The 16,709-nt window shown below is 41.1% G+C and overlaps 1 protein-coding gene across 1 annotated transcript in view; it reads left to right on the top strand.

The window, feature by feature from the left end:
• LOC129093750 (NACHT and WD repeat domain-containing protein 2) overlaps positions 1-16,709 on the top strand; it is a 44,535-nt gene that overhangs the window by 15,248 nt on the left and 12,578 nt on the right. Inside the window, 1 exon segment of the mRNA XM_054601865.1 lies at positions 7,466-7,582. Coding sequence (XP_054457840.1) covers positions 7,466-7,582 — 117 coding nt within the window.

Here is a 16,709-nt window from a genome sequence, read left to right as displayed (position 1 = left end):
ATATTTAATTGAATGAGGTCCTGATGTATTGACACTTATCTCGGGTCTCACACCTGGAGACAAAGGTGAGACGTATGCTGCATTATAATAATATTAAGAGAAAAAGTGTGTTTTGACGCGAGGCAGAGAGTGGGGACATGAAATTAATTTCTGCTCTGTCAACCATAGCTGCTTGTTAATTAGTTTTTTCCTTTTTTGGACCATATTTTGCATGGGATCTTATTAATTTCAGGTTTACTTTGGGTTGGTTTGGGTCTCTTTCTTCAGGTTTGGGTCCATTTTTCACATTTTTGTGTGTATGTATTATAAATACATTGTATTAAGTGATTTTTTTTATTTTTATTTAGTGGCTTGGAAGTCTCCTGAGCGACATAAAATATAACTGGTCTTTCATATGTGGTCTGCTGCGACCTGTATGACTTATGTCTCTTTTGTTGTTTGTCACTGTGCACTGGATACCAAACTAGTGTCCGATTTTTCAGATTGCATTAAGCTGGTTTTGGTGATGTGCAGCTAAAAAAATAGTTAAAAAAGAAACTTGTCTTGTATTCGTAGCAAAGTTACATTTTGTCTAGGTTACATTAGGGCTAGAAGATATGTTCAATTGAACACTATCAGTCCAACAACCGTTGATTGCAGATGTATTGGGATATGTAATGAGTTACACAAGCTCTCTTTTCTTTTTGTTTTTTTACTCCTGCAGAAACCGAAAAATACAACCGTACACCTTCTGAATTCAAGTTTATTTTGCCTTGTACATTCAAAGTTCAAAGTAAACCCTCAATTCATAGAATTAGATGTGAAAATATGGCTCTACATGCTGTTTTTTCCCCACTGTTCACCTCATTTTTGCGCCTTGCCAGGTGCTCTCACTCATTCTTCGGAGGCAGACCATTCAAATGAAATGACAAAAATTGCATCAAAAACAATCGCTGATAGCAGACATATTAGTCCACCATCACCAGACCGTAGATCTTCAAGGTCTCCCATGGACATCGTACAGAAGTAACTAGAACTGAAATCCATAACAAATGCTACCACTGCACCACAGTTATGGCGGCTGCTTAATTCCACCTACAGCCATGGTTATAGACTCAATCCCCAGTCCAGTTATCATTGCTGTGCACATGCTTGACTGTCACTTTCTCATCTAGTTTTGAAATCCAAGTTCTCATTATCTTGACCCATCTTGCATTTCTTCATAAATCATCTTGTTACAATACAATCACTTCTTCCCACATGCAGGAGTTAAAACGGATCTCTGGGTTTTAAGCAGCGCTGTAAATAATGCGGTCAGACCACTTTGTGGTTGCCATACTCTCTGTCCGTCACAACACACATTCAGACAATGTGCAATTTATTATAATAAAAGTTTCCCGACCACGGCTGTGAGATTCTGTTCAACGGCTGTCACTCCGATGTCCTTTACAACTCACAACACAGGCAAGCAAGATGGGAGGCGAAATAAGGGGCGAGATGACATTTCACGACGAAGAAAAAAAAAAAGAAGCGAATTCATGTAGTCAATAATGCTTGCACTTTAAAAAAGCGGGAATACATCTGTCAATTTATCTTTGTCAAAAAAGACACAATGCTCTTAGAATATGTCAACCACTTAAAAATGTAATAGCTAATTAATATAAGTATTTTTCTACGAATATGCTTTTTCTCGGGGTCATACTTTTAATTAAAAGCACACATTAACCATCTGAAGAAAATAGTACAAAAGGTGTTAAAGAGGTGGAAATCTGAAGTGTAACTAAACATTTTTGAAGTGTTTTCAGATTGATATAGCTAAGGTGAAAAACTTCAGGAGAAACCCTTCAAAGCATGACGTATCCAATAACCTTCCATCGGTTTCCCTGCTGCCATTTTGCTCAGTTTGTGTCTCTCATTCTTCTCTCAGTCTGTTCCCTTCACTGCTTGGCAGTCGGCCATAACCTCCATTCACTGTCCACTTATGAGATGGTTGTTTTATCCGTACGGTCTCCAGAAACACATCAGCATGCCAACTGCCTCCACAGCAAAGATAATCTAAAAATCAAATATGAAATGCCTCTAAGGTTTCAGTTACACCGTATTTGTAAAACTCATGGGAGAGCTACTCGTTCTTATTACCGTCACCGTGATGATTATATTTTCACCCCTGTCAGTTTATCTGTTGTCAGCGGGATCTCTCAGAGATTATGAGCATATTTCTGTGACACTTGATGGACAGATAGGCCTGGGAAAGAAAACATGAAATCGTGACAAAGTGTTCTTATCCAAAACATGCAGAGTAGTTAAATTTGATAATATTGTAAGTATATTGAGGGATGAGTAATTGTAAAATGATGAATAATTCTCATTAATTTCAAGTGGCTTCTAGTAACACCTCCACTTTTTCACCCACACTTCTTAGCTCAGTTCAGCCTTCTTTTACCCACTGGCCAGGTTGACTAAGAGACTCGTTGTTGCTCTGTGGTGTGCAGTTAACTCATCGGCTGAAAAAAAAAGTAATTTTACCCAAGTGATATTCTGCAGGCAATGAATGTGATTAAAGAAGTGAACGGACTCCGAGGAACTGGTTACCCCATTACAGTATATGCCGCCAGGAGTGTACAAGGTGTGAATGGTCAGATGCAAAAAAAAAAAAAAGCATGTACGCCCCAGGATATGCAGTTTCTTCAGTGATTTGAAAATGTACGTTTTCAATTAACAGAAGACTTTTACACATTGGTTGAGCTATAGGGCAGCTGTGAAATGAGAATATGTAGTAGAAGCTATTATAATATAAACTATCTCCCATGAATTTGAAAAAAAAAGTCTGGTAGGTATCCTGACAGCCCAATCAAAGCATAAAGATTCATTGATCAATATAAGCTGCGGAGAAATGGGAGTAATTAAATTTTAGGTATTTTCTTGAACTTTCCGACATCATTATACGTGAGGGCAACTCTACGAGTCTCCTTGAAGAGAAGTTTGCTTTTCAAATGTTTACAATTTGCAACCAAAAGGAAGCTGATTTATACTCGGTCACTGCAGTGTGCACCTGCAGGCGAGCCAAAAATGTGTTGTGATTAGTTTTTCCTTGCTGGTGTACTTATTTGTTTGTGGAGCTTCCAAGTTGTGTCTGCTCCCATTTAACTCTCAAGCACCTCCATCGGGCGTGGAGATCTCCACTAACTAAAAAAGAGCTGCTCTGGGATGGAATTTGTGGACCAACAGAATGTTGGTTCTCTTTTGTTTACCCAAATGAGCTTTATTCTATTGTAGTGTTCTCAGTCCTGAAACAGATAGTACCCATATAGACCTTTTTGGTGCCGATGTCATAATTAGATATCAGTGTTAGCTGGAAGCAAAACAAAGGAAAGACTGGAGGCAAACACGAATCACCTCAGCGTAGCGGGCTAAAGTTAATTACACATGGAAGATGTCATATTTCTGTGTTTTGGGAGGCCAGAATCGTAGGAGTATGGCTCCAACATACTTTTGAGATGACAAACTATGATTTGGGGCTAAAGCGAGCTACAAATGAACAAGCGCTTTACAGGTGGAGAGAAAATGTTGCTAATAGTTTAGCTTAGCGTTCAGCTAACTGCAGCCATCACTGCTGATGCGCCGCACAGAAAGCTAATCGTAGCTGCGGTCGTTAGCCTTTGGCTGCAGCTAGCAACATTTTCTTTCCATCTCTTAAATGCTTCGCCAACACTGGAAGACCCTTTTGGGTTCCTTTTACAGTGTAGGCAGCTGTTGTCAAAGCTGGAATAGCAACATTTTCGACAACAAAATGTCGTCGTGGCTACCATCAGAAAGGGATTCTATACTTTGAACTTTGAGCATTCGCCTTGGTGCTCTCATCTATAGCATCTTTCTCATGTAATCAATGTTTATAGGGCAGTTCCAGAGACAATAGGAATAACATCTATGAACTTTGAGAATAGGTATAGTTCCCCTTTAAGAGTGCTGGTCCTAAAGCTCCTCTAAAACACACCAAACGTGCTTTCATTTAAAGGGCACTGTCAGCCCTGAAGTTAGGAATCTTCTTCCATGAAAAATGCATCTCCCCGAGTAGTTCTATTAAAAAGGCCTGCCCCCTCCTCTGCTGGAACCTCATTATAGCCACCTCGAGTCATGTGATCTTATTACCGTACCTCATGTCTTTGACCGGCTCTTAACCTTAACGCTTGAAACGCCGCACCGTAATTACCCCCGGTGTGTCAGAGCTTGACAGATTCTCTCGAAGGCATGCATGTGAAATTTCCTCTCAGCACTCATCACTGGCAACCTCAATCATCTCTATCAGATTCATGGAAGTGAAATTTGACTTCCTATAAAAGCAGGCAGAATATTGAAATAAGTTTTTTGTTTTTTTTCAAACTCATATTTAAATGTATTTCATATCACTGCAAATATGTTATATTTGGCCATGGATTTGCCGCTAAACCCTGCACTTTCCTTGAGCACGAAAGAAAGCTGTATTCATCAAACATTCTTAGAGATTTACTACATGCTCTTGATAAAAATAAAAAAAAATGCCTGCAGTAGAGAGCTTAAGATATATTTATGTTGGCACCGCATCTATTTTTACTGTTGTGTTTTTTGCCTCAGTCTTTCTGTTGGTGGGGTTTGTTTCCACTTTTTTCCCGCCTGAATTCATGCCCTTTCTTCCTCGGCATCTTGGGCATAATCCCAGAGCCTAATAGTCTAACATTCAATAAATAAATAAAAAGGTTTCTCCTGCATTTGACCCGCCATCTGCAAATGCCTTCCAAGGGCATTAGAAAGCTTCTTAGTAGAAGCTGCTTACGTAAGCAACGGCGCCCCCACTACTATATAGTTTAGTTGATAAGAGAGAGAGAAAGAGTGTGGGGGGGGAGAGAGGGAACATAATCAGAGAGAGGAGCAGCAAAGACAAAAGGAGAAGTTGGCATGCATGAAAAAAGAGAGGAGGAGGGTGAAAAGACACAAGGAAACTGTGAAGCAGATCCAGCCAAAGCCAGTCCCACAGGAGTCCTCATATAACTGGGCCTCCTTTTAAAAAAACAGTCAATAAATCCCCCGTCCACACATTTAACCTAATTCATGTGTCCTTGCCTATTTAGGATACACACTCCTCGTCTGTTTCTCCCCTGACGCCATACATCCATACTCCAGTGAAGCGCATCGGGTGATGGGTCAAATGTAATCAGTGTATCCTCCCTACTAACATGCACACAGGTAATAGATGTTTTCATTTAGCTTTTAATTACCATGCGTACTCTCAATCACCTGTTGGAACCCAGAAGAGGGGGGGGGGGGGGTTCATCTCGTCTTATCCCCCCCCCCCATCCGCTCACCGTCAACAAGGGGCCGATTGCAGCCTTCCCACACATGTGCTTTGGAAGTTGGAAGTAGATTAGTGACATTGATACGCAATGACTGATGTGCCAAGCAATGAGTTTTTTTCAGCGAGGGATTGCTTATCATATGTGTGTGAGTGGGAGAGTTGTTTTCCAAAGTAAAAGCCTTTGGTGGTTCAGATAATAGAGAGAGGCTTGTAACTTTCAGCCCAGTTATAGAGTGTTTACCCCATATCCATTTATCTCCCTCTTGGTGAGACTGTCAAAACAATCGGTCTGTCTACGGAAAATAAATCTCCAACAACTTTGAAAAATCTATTTGTCTTTTTAGTGATTATTTAAGCAAGAAATGCCAAACATTCTCTGGTTCTAGCCTCTCAAATGTGAGGATGTGTGACTTTTCTCAGTTTCTCAACACCATCTGACTAATCAGAATAAATATTTATAATGGAAAGAATTACCAAATTGAATATCTTTGGGCTTCGGCGTCACTATCTTGGAACACAGCTGTCGCCATGTTGGGTTTTTTTTAGCAACCGAGGATCGAAAATTACCATAATTGGAAAGTGGAGGAGTGACGTAGTGACTCCAGTTATGGCCCTGGTAGCGGCATGGACCTGTCAATCATAGTAAGCCCGCCCCAAAGCATACTCTTTATGGTCTATTTCACTCTAAATGGAACCATCATTTACTCAATAAACATTCTGTATTGAAGACAACTTGAAAGAAGTGATTGAGACCAAAAACTCATGTTTACAATGTTTACTGGGGTAATAAATCGAGTGAGAAGTAGGGTAATTTTCTCATAGACATCAATACAATTCGACTTATTTCTGCAACCGGAGGAGTCGCCCCCTGCTGGTCAGTCGAAAGAATGCAAGTTTGGTTGGTTGCAACACAAATCTGAATGGAAATCAAATACATATGTATTTTTGTGCTTTCTAGTATTTGTTCATTATCTTTAATGGAAGTTTAATCACCCTATCGTTGATACACGTATACATATCTTTGGTTTAAGGCGATACAGGCAAAAAGGTTGGTTGCTACTGGAATAACTGCTAATGAAGAAACGTGTAAGTTGCACCCCGAGGCAGCTAGTTGAAAGCCGTCTCCCTCCACAGCAACACAGCTGCTCTCAGTTACACAACAGCAATCAAGCAGATGAGCTGAGGTGGAGCTCCGGCACTCCTGCTGCTCCACCAATAATGGGAGAGGACAATATCTTCCAGACTGTCAAGCCACACACTCTCAATTTCAGTGCCATCCGGTTTTATAGGGGGCTGCCAGTCACTGCTGTTCTCTGCCACACTGCGGATGTGTCAGTCATTGTGCCAGGCTGAACTCATTTGAGCTAGCTAGTCCTGTGAGCATCAGAGCATGAAGGAACAGGGCTGCCGAATAACTTTGGCTCCACCTCAATTCCCCCCCTCCCTGCTACTTTTTACTCCTCAAAACACACAACCATCAGGGAGGCAAACTAGCAGAATCAATGAGAAGAAGAGAAGAATAATGCCACGATGCACACATGGGGACTAACATGTAAGCCACATGTTAGTCCCCAGCTATCGGCTGCAGCAGCGTGGTGTGTTTAGAACATTTCTCTGTGTTTTTATAGGTGGAATTGTCTGAGATGCCAAACCTTGTGACAAATTGTGTTGAGGGTGACCACCCTCTGTGGCTTCATGTGTATATGTGTCACTGCTCCATGCTGGGCTCGAATGCTCAGAGTGGTGTGTGCATGCATGTGTGTGTAAGACAGTGAATAAACAGGAATGGCATTAGTTCAATTAAGATTTTAGAGTGGAAGCCTACTGATCCTCATTTGAGCTTTTGTTTTATTTTACTATTGTAAATCCCAAAACTTGGCATCAGGTTTTCCTATAAATACAGCGCTTCTCTGCTTCACTGTTTTTGTTCTTTTTTCAGAGTAGATGATGTTGAATGGGCTGTTTTAATAGGAACTTTGTCTGGAGTAGAATAAGAAAAAAAATACAAGAAAACCTTCTCCATTCAGAGCGTAGGATAAATATTCTGCAAGAAAAAAGAGTCACACTGAATACATTAAATCATCATCATCATCATCATCATTTTTTGCACATATTAGAAAGTACAGTAAATCTTGACCCATGTTTGTGTGTTGACAGGTGGTGGACCTGTACTGGGGCGCGGACCCAGAGGAGTGGGACAGTCCAGATCTACAGAGACTCAGGATGAAGCTCCTGGAGGAATGTCTAAAGACCTCAGCGGGACCATGTTTTGTTGTAAGTATTGCAGCAGGTACACACAGGTTTCAGTTTAATATGTAAAGGATTTTATTTAACTGTTGGGATGTTATCACATCGCTGTGTGTCCGGAAAATCATCTAAATCAGTGTCTGCTTCAGTTATCCCTCTCTGGCTCTGATATGGCATTAAAGCTGGATTGTTCCCAGGCTGTTTGCTTTTAAAGATGAAATAGCTGTGTGAAACTACCTTATAAGAGTGAAATCACATTTTTCTTGCAGACTTGTCATTTTACGAGTCGTTGAATGGTCAAATTTGAAAAGTGACACTGGAACGTCAGCAGCTTTTGAAGTCCTTTCTTCTGTGTTTATTCTCTCGACGGCTGATAAATATATGATGTAGAATCCTGTTTTATCTCCTTTTTTTTTTTTTTTTTTAAATGTGAAGTTTTTAAAGAATAGTTGCTTGAGTTGAGCTAGGGTGCAGAAATGCCAATAACTTCATTCATGTTACCTGTAGGGTTGGTTATAAAAAAAACATAAAGAACTGTTCCAAAATTTGAAACAACTTCACAAACAACTTCAACTTAGCTGAAGTGCAAACGAGAAGAAATATCTTAATTTGGACCGGCATATTGGAAATACTGAAAGTCCATGCGAAGCTAAAATTAGACTATGAATGAGTTATGTGAAGACCTGTGCAAGAGCGGAGGGAGAGAATGGCATGATGCATAATTACAGCTGACATTTGAATGATTTTTTTTTTTTTTTTAGATAATTTTAGACCACTTAAAAAAAAATAAAAAAAAGTCAGGCACAAGGAGAAGATAGGGGGGGAAGAGTGGGGAAAAGACAGGAGGAGGAATTGATGGTGAATTATTCAAATGGAACAGATCAGTTTTTAGAGGTTGAAATTGAGGTGAGAGATCACAGGGAGACATAATGCATTATGGGTAGGACAGAAGAACAGTTCTCCAGGGAACATAATCTCTTTCCCCAGACTGAGTTTTCTTCTGCTCCCTCCTTCCTCTCTCATTCACAACTAGTTCTCTCTTTCTCACTTAATCAAAACAAGCACACAAACACACTTTTTACCGCAAAACACAGCCAGCTTAATGATTCATTCAATTTATTTCCAGGACCAGGACTTAAAAACAGAATTCTTTCTGTTTCACATGAAACAAAGTGCATTTATAGTTGATATTCAGCATCAAGGCTCCAAACAAATCAACATCAACCTCAGTACAGCAGAGTTTGTGGAAACTACTATGTGCAGTATTGCATCATCAGAATTGTGCTATCTCGTTGACAGCCTAAAAAACTCCAGCGACTGATGAAGAGAATTGAACGCACCAAAAAAGGCTAGTATATGGATATTGAGTTAATCTTATTTTGTGAAACTAGTATTTTTCCACTGTATAAATAAACAGAAATACATCATAACACACAAGCGAAATAACAATAAATACTAATAAAAAACCCACACAGTAGAGTTTGTAGCAGAAATTAGCAGCAAGCAAAGCTATTACATCACCCACAGCCGGGTTGCAGAAAAGTAATAAAAGGAACCCAACTTCTGATATCACCGAGCACACAAAACAACAGAGCCAATGGTCACATGTGTTAGCACATGCAGGAAATGTGGGAACTTACCTTGGTGGAGTAAGGCAGTTAGTTGCAGCTCCACAGAGGGACATCAAACATAGGATAATCCCACATATGGCTTAAAATGGAGTCCCCTCTGCGCCCAGAGCACAGAAATAACAAACAGCAAACCAACATAGTGAGGAAAACACCAGCAGCAGCAGTAGTGTAGTGCAAAGAATACAGTTATTTTTCTTTAAAAGCTGTTTTAAAGCCACATAATCAAAGTGTTAACAGTCAGGCTTCCTTATAAAATGTTGAATTAGTAGCAGCAGCAAGTGTTTGCAGCAGAGTTTGTATGTGATCAGTGTGGCAGCACCAGGAAAAAGGAGGCAGGGCTGACATCTTGAATAGGGCGCCCTCTACCAAAGGGTGCGTTAGATATATGTTACAACAACTAGAGTATGTCATGTGAGTGTGAGCAGCACATATGAGTTGTTTGCCTGAACTACGACAGGTTGCAGACCATAAAACATTTACATTAATGTATTCTTAAATATTGGTGTTATATATTGTTAAGAAGAATATTTCTTATCTTCTATCTTATCTCTATCTAATCTACGACATGTCCACGCTTTTTCTTTCAATATTGGAGAATTTCTCACAAATATTGCTCGAGTACTTTAGTATTGACCCCTGCCCTTAGACAAGTTGTTTTGCTGATAAAGTCTAGAAGATTTTTTTCTTGAGTACTTTTTTGTCCTTGTGTGCTCAAGTGAAATTAGATGTCATGGTCTCTAAAGCTCATTGAGGCATTGTGTGCGATATTAGGGCCGCATAATATGAGCTCAATCAGACTAAACCGCGCTGAAATTACCAGATCTGAGTTGAATGAGTGACTCTCTCTCTGCCTTTGTGCCGCCGGCTCTGTGTTTATCGCGGTGTTGTACATGCGGCGCCGATTTCATTCATTCCCGTCGGCCTCGCCGCCCTCTGTCCCTGCTGCAATTTCACCATCTTAACCCCGACTGACCCCAAGCATTACCACACAACACACACCAAGGGGGACGTAGGCACACAGGAGCTCAGGTACGCACACACACACACACACACACACACACACACACACACACACACACACACACACACACACACACACACACACACACACACACACAGCTCTTTTGTTCTGTCTCCCTCTGATCCGTCTCTCTTCCTCTCTCTCCTGCTTTCTAACTCGCACACCCCCACACACAGGCACATTACAAACAGAGCATCTTGACCCGAGGCATTTTCTCTGTCATGAGATTGAGAATTGGTTGGGTTGTGACTCTTGGCGATACAGACTATTTACACCCCAACACACTGAAGAGACACACAAACACATGCATCTGTACCGCATGTCCTCCCCATCTGGCTGGTTAAATCTTTAATTGCATGTTCTAGTTGTCAGTCTCGGTGGTGAACGAAGGGTTTTATGCAGAGTGATACAGAATGAAGTCCCAGTCAGACTTGTCAGAGTCAGAGCCAGCTGCCAGCCCCCCCCCCCCGTGCCACGCGGGGCGGCAGGCCCCATTTCCAGGACCGGGGAGCTCCAAGCGGCAGCCGGGAGTTCTTTGATCAGGGACTTGGATCCCCGTTTATGACAGTTCTGGGTTGTCTGGGCCGCCTCTGGAGAACCATTGTTTGTTTTTACGGGGTGGGAGACCTAGATATATATTTGTGAGGACAGGGAACGCGTCAGCAGAATTTAGGGTCCTGTTATTCCTGCAAAAACATACAGTAGATCTCAAACCATGCATGTAGGTTTGTGTGTGTGCAACACTGAGCATTGGTCTGGCGTTGTTCTCTTCTGGGCTCTCTCTGGGTTTTTTTTATTTAGCTGGGATTCTTTTTATTTAATTCTTTCTTGTTCTTTGTTTCAAACTCAGTTGTTGACATGCAGACGCTCACAGTTTATACACATCCACCATTACCACCTTTACGCTCTAATGTGCCCATTCCAAATGCTGCTTCCCAAGTGTCACCCCCCAGCTAACACACACACACACACACACAATTTTACACACAGCCACATGACTGTAAAATGAGACTTCAAAGAGCAGCTGATCTGGGGGTCTGCAGCCCACAACAACTGTCACAGAGCCCAGTACAGGGATCAGAGTGGGGGAAAAAGGGATGAACAGAAGAAAAGATGAAGAAAACTGTATTGATTATTAATAGAGGAGGTGGGATGCGTCTGTTTTGCAGAGAGAGGAGGGGAGTAAAGGGGGAGGATGGGAGCTTGAAGTTGGAATAACAGGTTCCCTAGAAACATTACACAGGAAACAGGATTGACACGTGTAGTGTAGGTGTGTTTCTTGCTGCCACGGAGGATCTGTGCAACAACCAGAAACCTCTTTATGCTGCTTTTGGCACTCACGTCTCTCCTCATTCACCTCTACGAATCATTCAGAGCTGTGCTGAGCGCCAGAATCAAAATAAGAGCTACGATGTCTAGTTTAACCTCCATGCCGCCTTCCTGTATTGTAAAATTAACTGAGAATTAGGGAGTTAAATATCACTTTTTCGGATGAAAAAATATATACATATTGTTCATCTTATTACATGACGTGGACAAATGGTTCTTTAGGGATATTACAACAATAAAAAAACAACAAAGATATTTTCTTTTAGTGGGCATGTGTGAACATCAAGGTTTATAGTTGTCTTAGTTCATAAGACAGAGCCGTTATATATAACACATTATATATATATGACAGTCTTTCCTTATGAGTAGGAATCAATTGCAGCGTGTGTTTTTTCAAAGGGCACGGCTGAACACAAGACAGGTGGCAGTTCAGGGTTGTTAGATACAAACAGAGATACACACACACACACACACACACACACACACACACACCACACCTGGGTGAGAGGGGGGTTTTCTCTAACCTGTCAATGCAATAAAGCCGGTTTCCATGGCGATCACAGGGGGTTGGCATGGTGACGGTGTCATTGACCCGGAGATTAAGCATGACAATGAGCCATGACTGTTTTTTGTTTTTTTTTCTTCCGCTCTTCTGCTCTCCAACAGTCTCAAATTCCCTGGTGTAAAAAACACTAAAACTTGATAAATGCCTCAAGTACGGGTATCAGCAAACAGCACGCAGACGCTCAGTCCAGTTCTTCTGCTTTTTTCTTTCTGTTTGTGTCGCCGTGTAGCAGGTTTACTGCATGTAAGAGGATAGTTGCGGATACTCTAGCTCTTCTCTCTGCTTCTCCTCTATTCAGTAGACATGATGTAACTGCTAAGATGATCTTGTTGACCTCTCATCTTCAGTGGAAAGTTGATATTCACAGCAAATAATCAGTGCCTTGAATCCAGAAAAAGAAAGAAACATTCATGAATTGACTGACTTATTTGGATGTGGAAATTGCCTCTGCCTGTGTCCTTGTGCAAAGATTGCTCTGATTCAATAACTGTAATTTGGCCAGTCTGACGCTTTATTGCAAATCCATACAGCACACTTATTTTTAACTTTTCATTTGTGCTGTTGATAGACACAATAAAAAGCACAAAGAAAATACGGGAGCTAGTCACAGCTGCTGAATACATCAGGTAGTGTGGAGTTGAGGGAGCCCCTGATCTTGAAAACACAAGGGGAAAAAAGCACCAATTCTTTGCAAAAACATAAAGTATTTTATTTTTCATCAAGAAAAATGACAGAAACCATCATCTCTGCAGACCTAATACTTTTTTTGACTTCCTACAGCCCTTACAGCCCCAATCTCATTTTTTTCCCACAGAAGATTTAAATGTCTAAGAGCATAAAGTTTAAATTATGTAAAAGCTCCATTAATGACCTAAATCAGCTGGGCACTGTAGCGGTGGACTAATAGCCATTTGCTGATCTTGTGAGTATTTACAGCAACAAGATGGGTGTGTGTTTGATTTTGTAAAATCAAACACACACCCATCTTGTTTTTTGACAATAAATGAGTTCAATGGTACAAAGGATAACAATGGTGACATTGCTAATACATGTTAGGAACTTTGCTGTTGGACTTGTTTCTTTTTTGCTGACGATAAGAAAAAAAATAGAATATCACCAGCCTTTTTTTTCATGTTAGTACAAAACTGCATTGATTTCTTGTATACTAACTACAAAAACAGTACACATTAGAGCAAACTGTACGATATGATAACAGTTTGTAGTATGTATTTGGCTCATTGCTCTGTGAGTTTACCTGCATGTGACTGAAACTTAAATATTCTTTCCGCTGTTCAGATCATCGGTTCCTTTTTTAGAGCCATTTCTCCCTCTGCGGTGCCAAAGCTTACGCAGCAAATATCAGAACGGTTGACTGTGTGTTTCCTTGATGGATTGACCCTGTGAGTGTTTGATGTGTTGATTCATACTGTCGCTGTGTACAATTTCTTAGACGCCTCTCCCGACTGGCTCATCAGATAAAGTGCACTTAGCCAGAGTAGAAAAAACTTAAACGGATGAAAAACCAAAGGAGGGAGGAGGGGAGGAGTGCAGCTAAAACTGGAATAGCTAATATGCTAATATACTATTGTCACTTTAGCCTCCTATGTTTCTTGCACCTGCAGCTGCCATAGTGTAATAGGAACTACTACAACCCCGTGGTCCCCTCTCAAAAGCGAGACAAGAACACACACATGCACACACACACACACACACACACACACACACACACACACACACACACACACACACACACACACACACACACACACAGGAGTGAAGTTCTAGCTTGTCTACCGCCGCGCTGTAATCCACTTTAGATGGCATCATTCCAGCTCTGCTGTCTGGCAAAGACGTAATGTTAAAACCAGCCGGCAAATCTTTTACAGTTTGGCTTCTGTAAATTGGGTGGATGACAGAAGTGACAGTGGATTACAGTGGAGTGCTGTGAATGTGTGTGTGTGTGTGTGTGTGTGTGTGTGTGTGTGTGTGTGTGTGTGTGTGTGTGTGTGTGTGTGTGTGTGTGTGTGTGTGTGTGTGTGTGTGTGTGTGTGTGTGTTAGCATTTGAACACCTTATTTTGTCATTTTGATAGGAAACACCAGCTGGTTTTATCCCAATCTCTACCTCCACTCATTCATCCTGCTGTATCACTGCCAGGCAGCCTGACGGAGACTTTGTCAGAAACTTGGAGAGTGACTGTTCTCTCTGCTCGCTCTCTCTCTCTCTCTCTCTCTCACACACACACACACACACACTATACGTCTCTCTCTCAGCATTGCTGTAGTTCAGCCCAGTGCCTCCATCGTCTACTGACACATTACTGCAGCACCGTGAGTCATAGAAGGCCACCTAAAGAGGGTGGATGAGGTCACCTGCAGGGCCGTCAAGTCTGGCCTATTTTAGTTTATAATATACTCATTGCACTATGTCCCACATTAAATACAAGCTTAAAAGGCAAATCCTTTACCATTTGCTAAACCTCTCACTCAAACAGCAAAAAAACTTTCTGCTAACGGTTTGAAATGGTAAACACTTCCTGTAGTGGGCGTGGTCATGGTATATTCACCTGTCGTACCCAATCCCTCCGCCTCATTTGGAATAGTTGTGAACGTTGGATAGATGAAAGCAGATTGGGTTATATTTGCATAATGTATTTAGGTTTTACTTTGCTAACATTAGATATAGATAATAAAGCTAACAGCCATATTTAGCATTACAGTGGATCGTCTCCTTTCTGAATTGTCTCTAACCTAAACAAGCATTATCTACAATGCCAATAAGAGTGTTTCACTCTGCATTATTTTGTGCGGTGAAGTCTATGGCTGTGACAGGTTACGTATAAAAAAATTGAAATGATTGCTCAACTAGCTAACTACTAGTTAGCTAGTTAAAGGAAATAACATCGGGTTTTCATTTAAGCCTGTAAAATTGACAGCAGCTAGAAATGAGAAGTCTGCTTTAGTGAAAATATGTCTGAAATCACGGACCCATTGTTTCAAAAACGACTCTATAGTTTCTGCAGATGTTATCACTATGATCTGCTTACGTGCCAAAGTGGAAAGCTTGACAGGAGTAGCATCCGTAGCTAAGCGAGCAGGGCTTGAATTGAAAGCTAAACTATTACTCATCACAACACTTTCCATTTTACAAAAATAACAAAAGATAAATGGTTTGGATCACATTCATCTCATTGACAATCTCAGCTTGTGTGTTGGTTTTTACATTTCTGGTGAGAAAAGAACACCTGAAAATGTATCTTTCAGCATTTTGGAGAGTAAATATATGCAGTTAATTATGTCCTATTTTGTGAGCTAAATCGTGCACCTGACACTTAAAACAATTAAGGTTTTGAATGTAGCTCACGACCGTCCCTGTCAATCACGACTGAAGACAGTGAGCAGCTTGCCCTAATTATCTATTGAGCTTTGTGTTTTGGCAGGAAGAGAAGGCAGAGAGTTACACACAAGAGGGAATCCCTTTTCTTTCTTCCTCTATTTGGGTATTTTCTGTCTGAGAGATAACTTGGCTCGTGTTCTGTACTTAAATTAGCGCTTATCTCCTTATGAGGCTTCTTGGTTTAGTGTATGCACTTGATTATTCCATTCACAGAAGGGGTTATTCATCAGCATATAGTATCATTTTTCTTTTTAACCCTCTTGTTTTATTGCAAATACTTTAATATTCAGAGGAGTTCTTTTTAAAAATCTTTTCTTTCATTGTTTTTTGCCCTTTGTTGCAGGATCCATACATTTAATTTGTTGTTCCACTGGAAAAGTGGGTCAGCTAAATCTGTATATAATTTAAATGATGGGTTTGGATACAAAATGCAATAGCAAACCATGAAAATGACACCTCCTCCTCCAAAACAACTGATACTGTACATGGAAACTATCTTCCAAATCCAAAAATAGCTGCAAAAATGAACCTTTGGTATCAAATGTGTGCAACATGGCCACAAAATACCGTGCGAATGTAAAACGAATCCGCCAAGGGGCATTGGTGGGCTTTGAAAAGCAGGCTCTCCTACAGACCATGCCACATGCCATCATCTGATTCTGCTTGTTCTCTGCATCTGTTCCCACTGAGAATACCAAGGGAGCGAGGAGTCCAACATGGAATGGCTTTTGAAGCGTCATTGCCCCGAGCGCACCAACGTAGTTTTCCTGCTCATCGGAGCTCACAGTCATTCTGGCTTGTCCCTCGATTGCTCTGCGTCTTCGCCCCGAGACTTCAGCTGCATGTGAACTACGACACATGGAGTAAAGATCAGCTGGTCCCAGGGATTCCCAGGGATTTCTTTTCCCCCCCGTTCTCTTTGAATGTGACTGATAGAACACATCAGGGATCGAGCCAATAAAATGGCCCTGATCGTTTCTTGTGGTATTGAATAAGCTGTCACTCAAAAGCTTGGGCGTAGATGCCGAGGGGGAGAATGGAGACTCTTTGGAGCTTACAGTAGATATGCCGTGTGGAGTGGGAGATAATAGTGGGATGAAAAGGCCACTGTTTAATTTGATGATGTCTAATCATGCAGCTGCTGTGTTGAGTGTTCTAGTTTCTGGCTGAGACGATATGGAGAGAGTGTCGATATTGGCTTCGGTGAATAAGA

The sequence above is a fragment of the Anoplopoma fimbria genome, chromosome 7 (genome assembly GCF_027596085.1).
Source record: "Anoplopoma fimbria isolate UVic2021 breed Golden Eagle Sablefish chromosome 7, Afim_UVic_2022, whole genome shotgun sequence".
Classification (NCBI taxonomy): domain Eukaryota; kingdom Metazoa; phylum Chordata; class Actinopteri; order Perciformes; family Anoplopomatidae; genus Anoplopoma; species Anoplopoma fimbria.
Note: the sequence above shows the minus strand (reverse complement) of the source record. Positions and strands in the feature narration are given on the sequence as shown.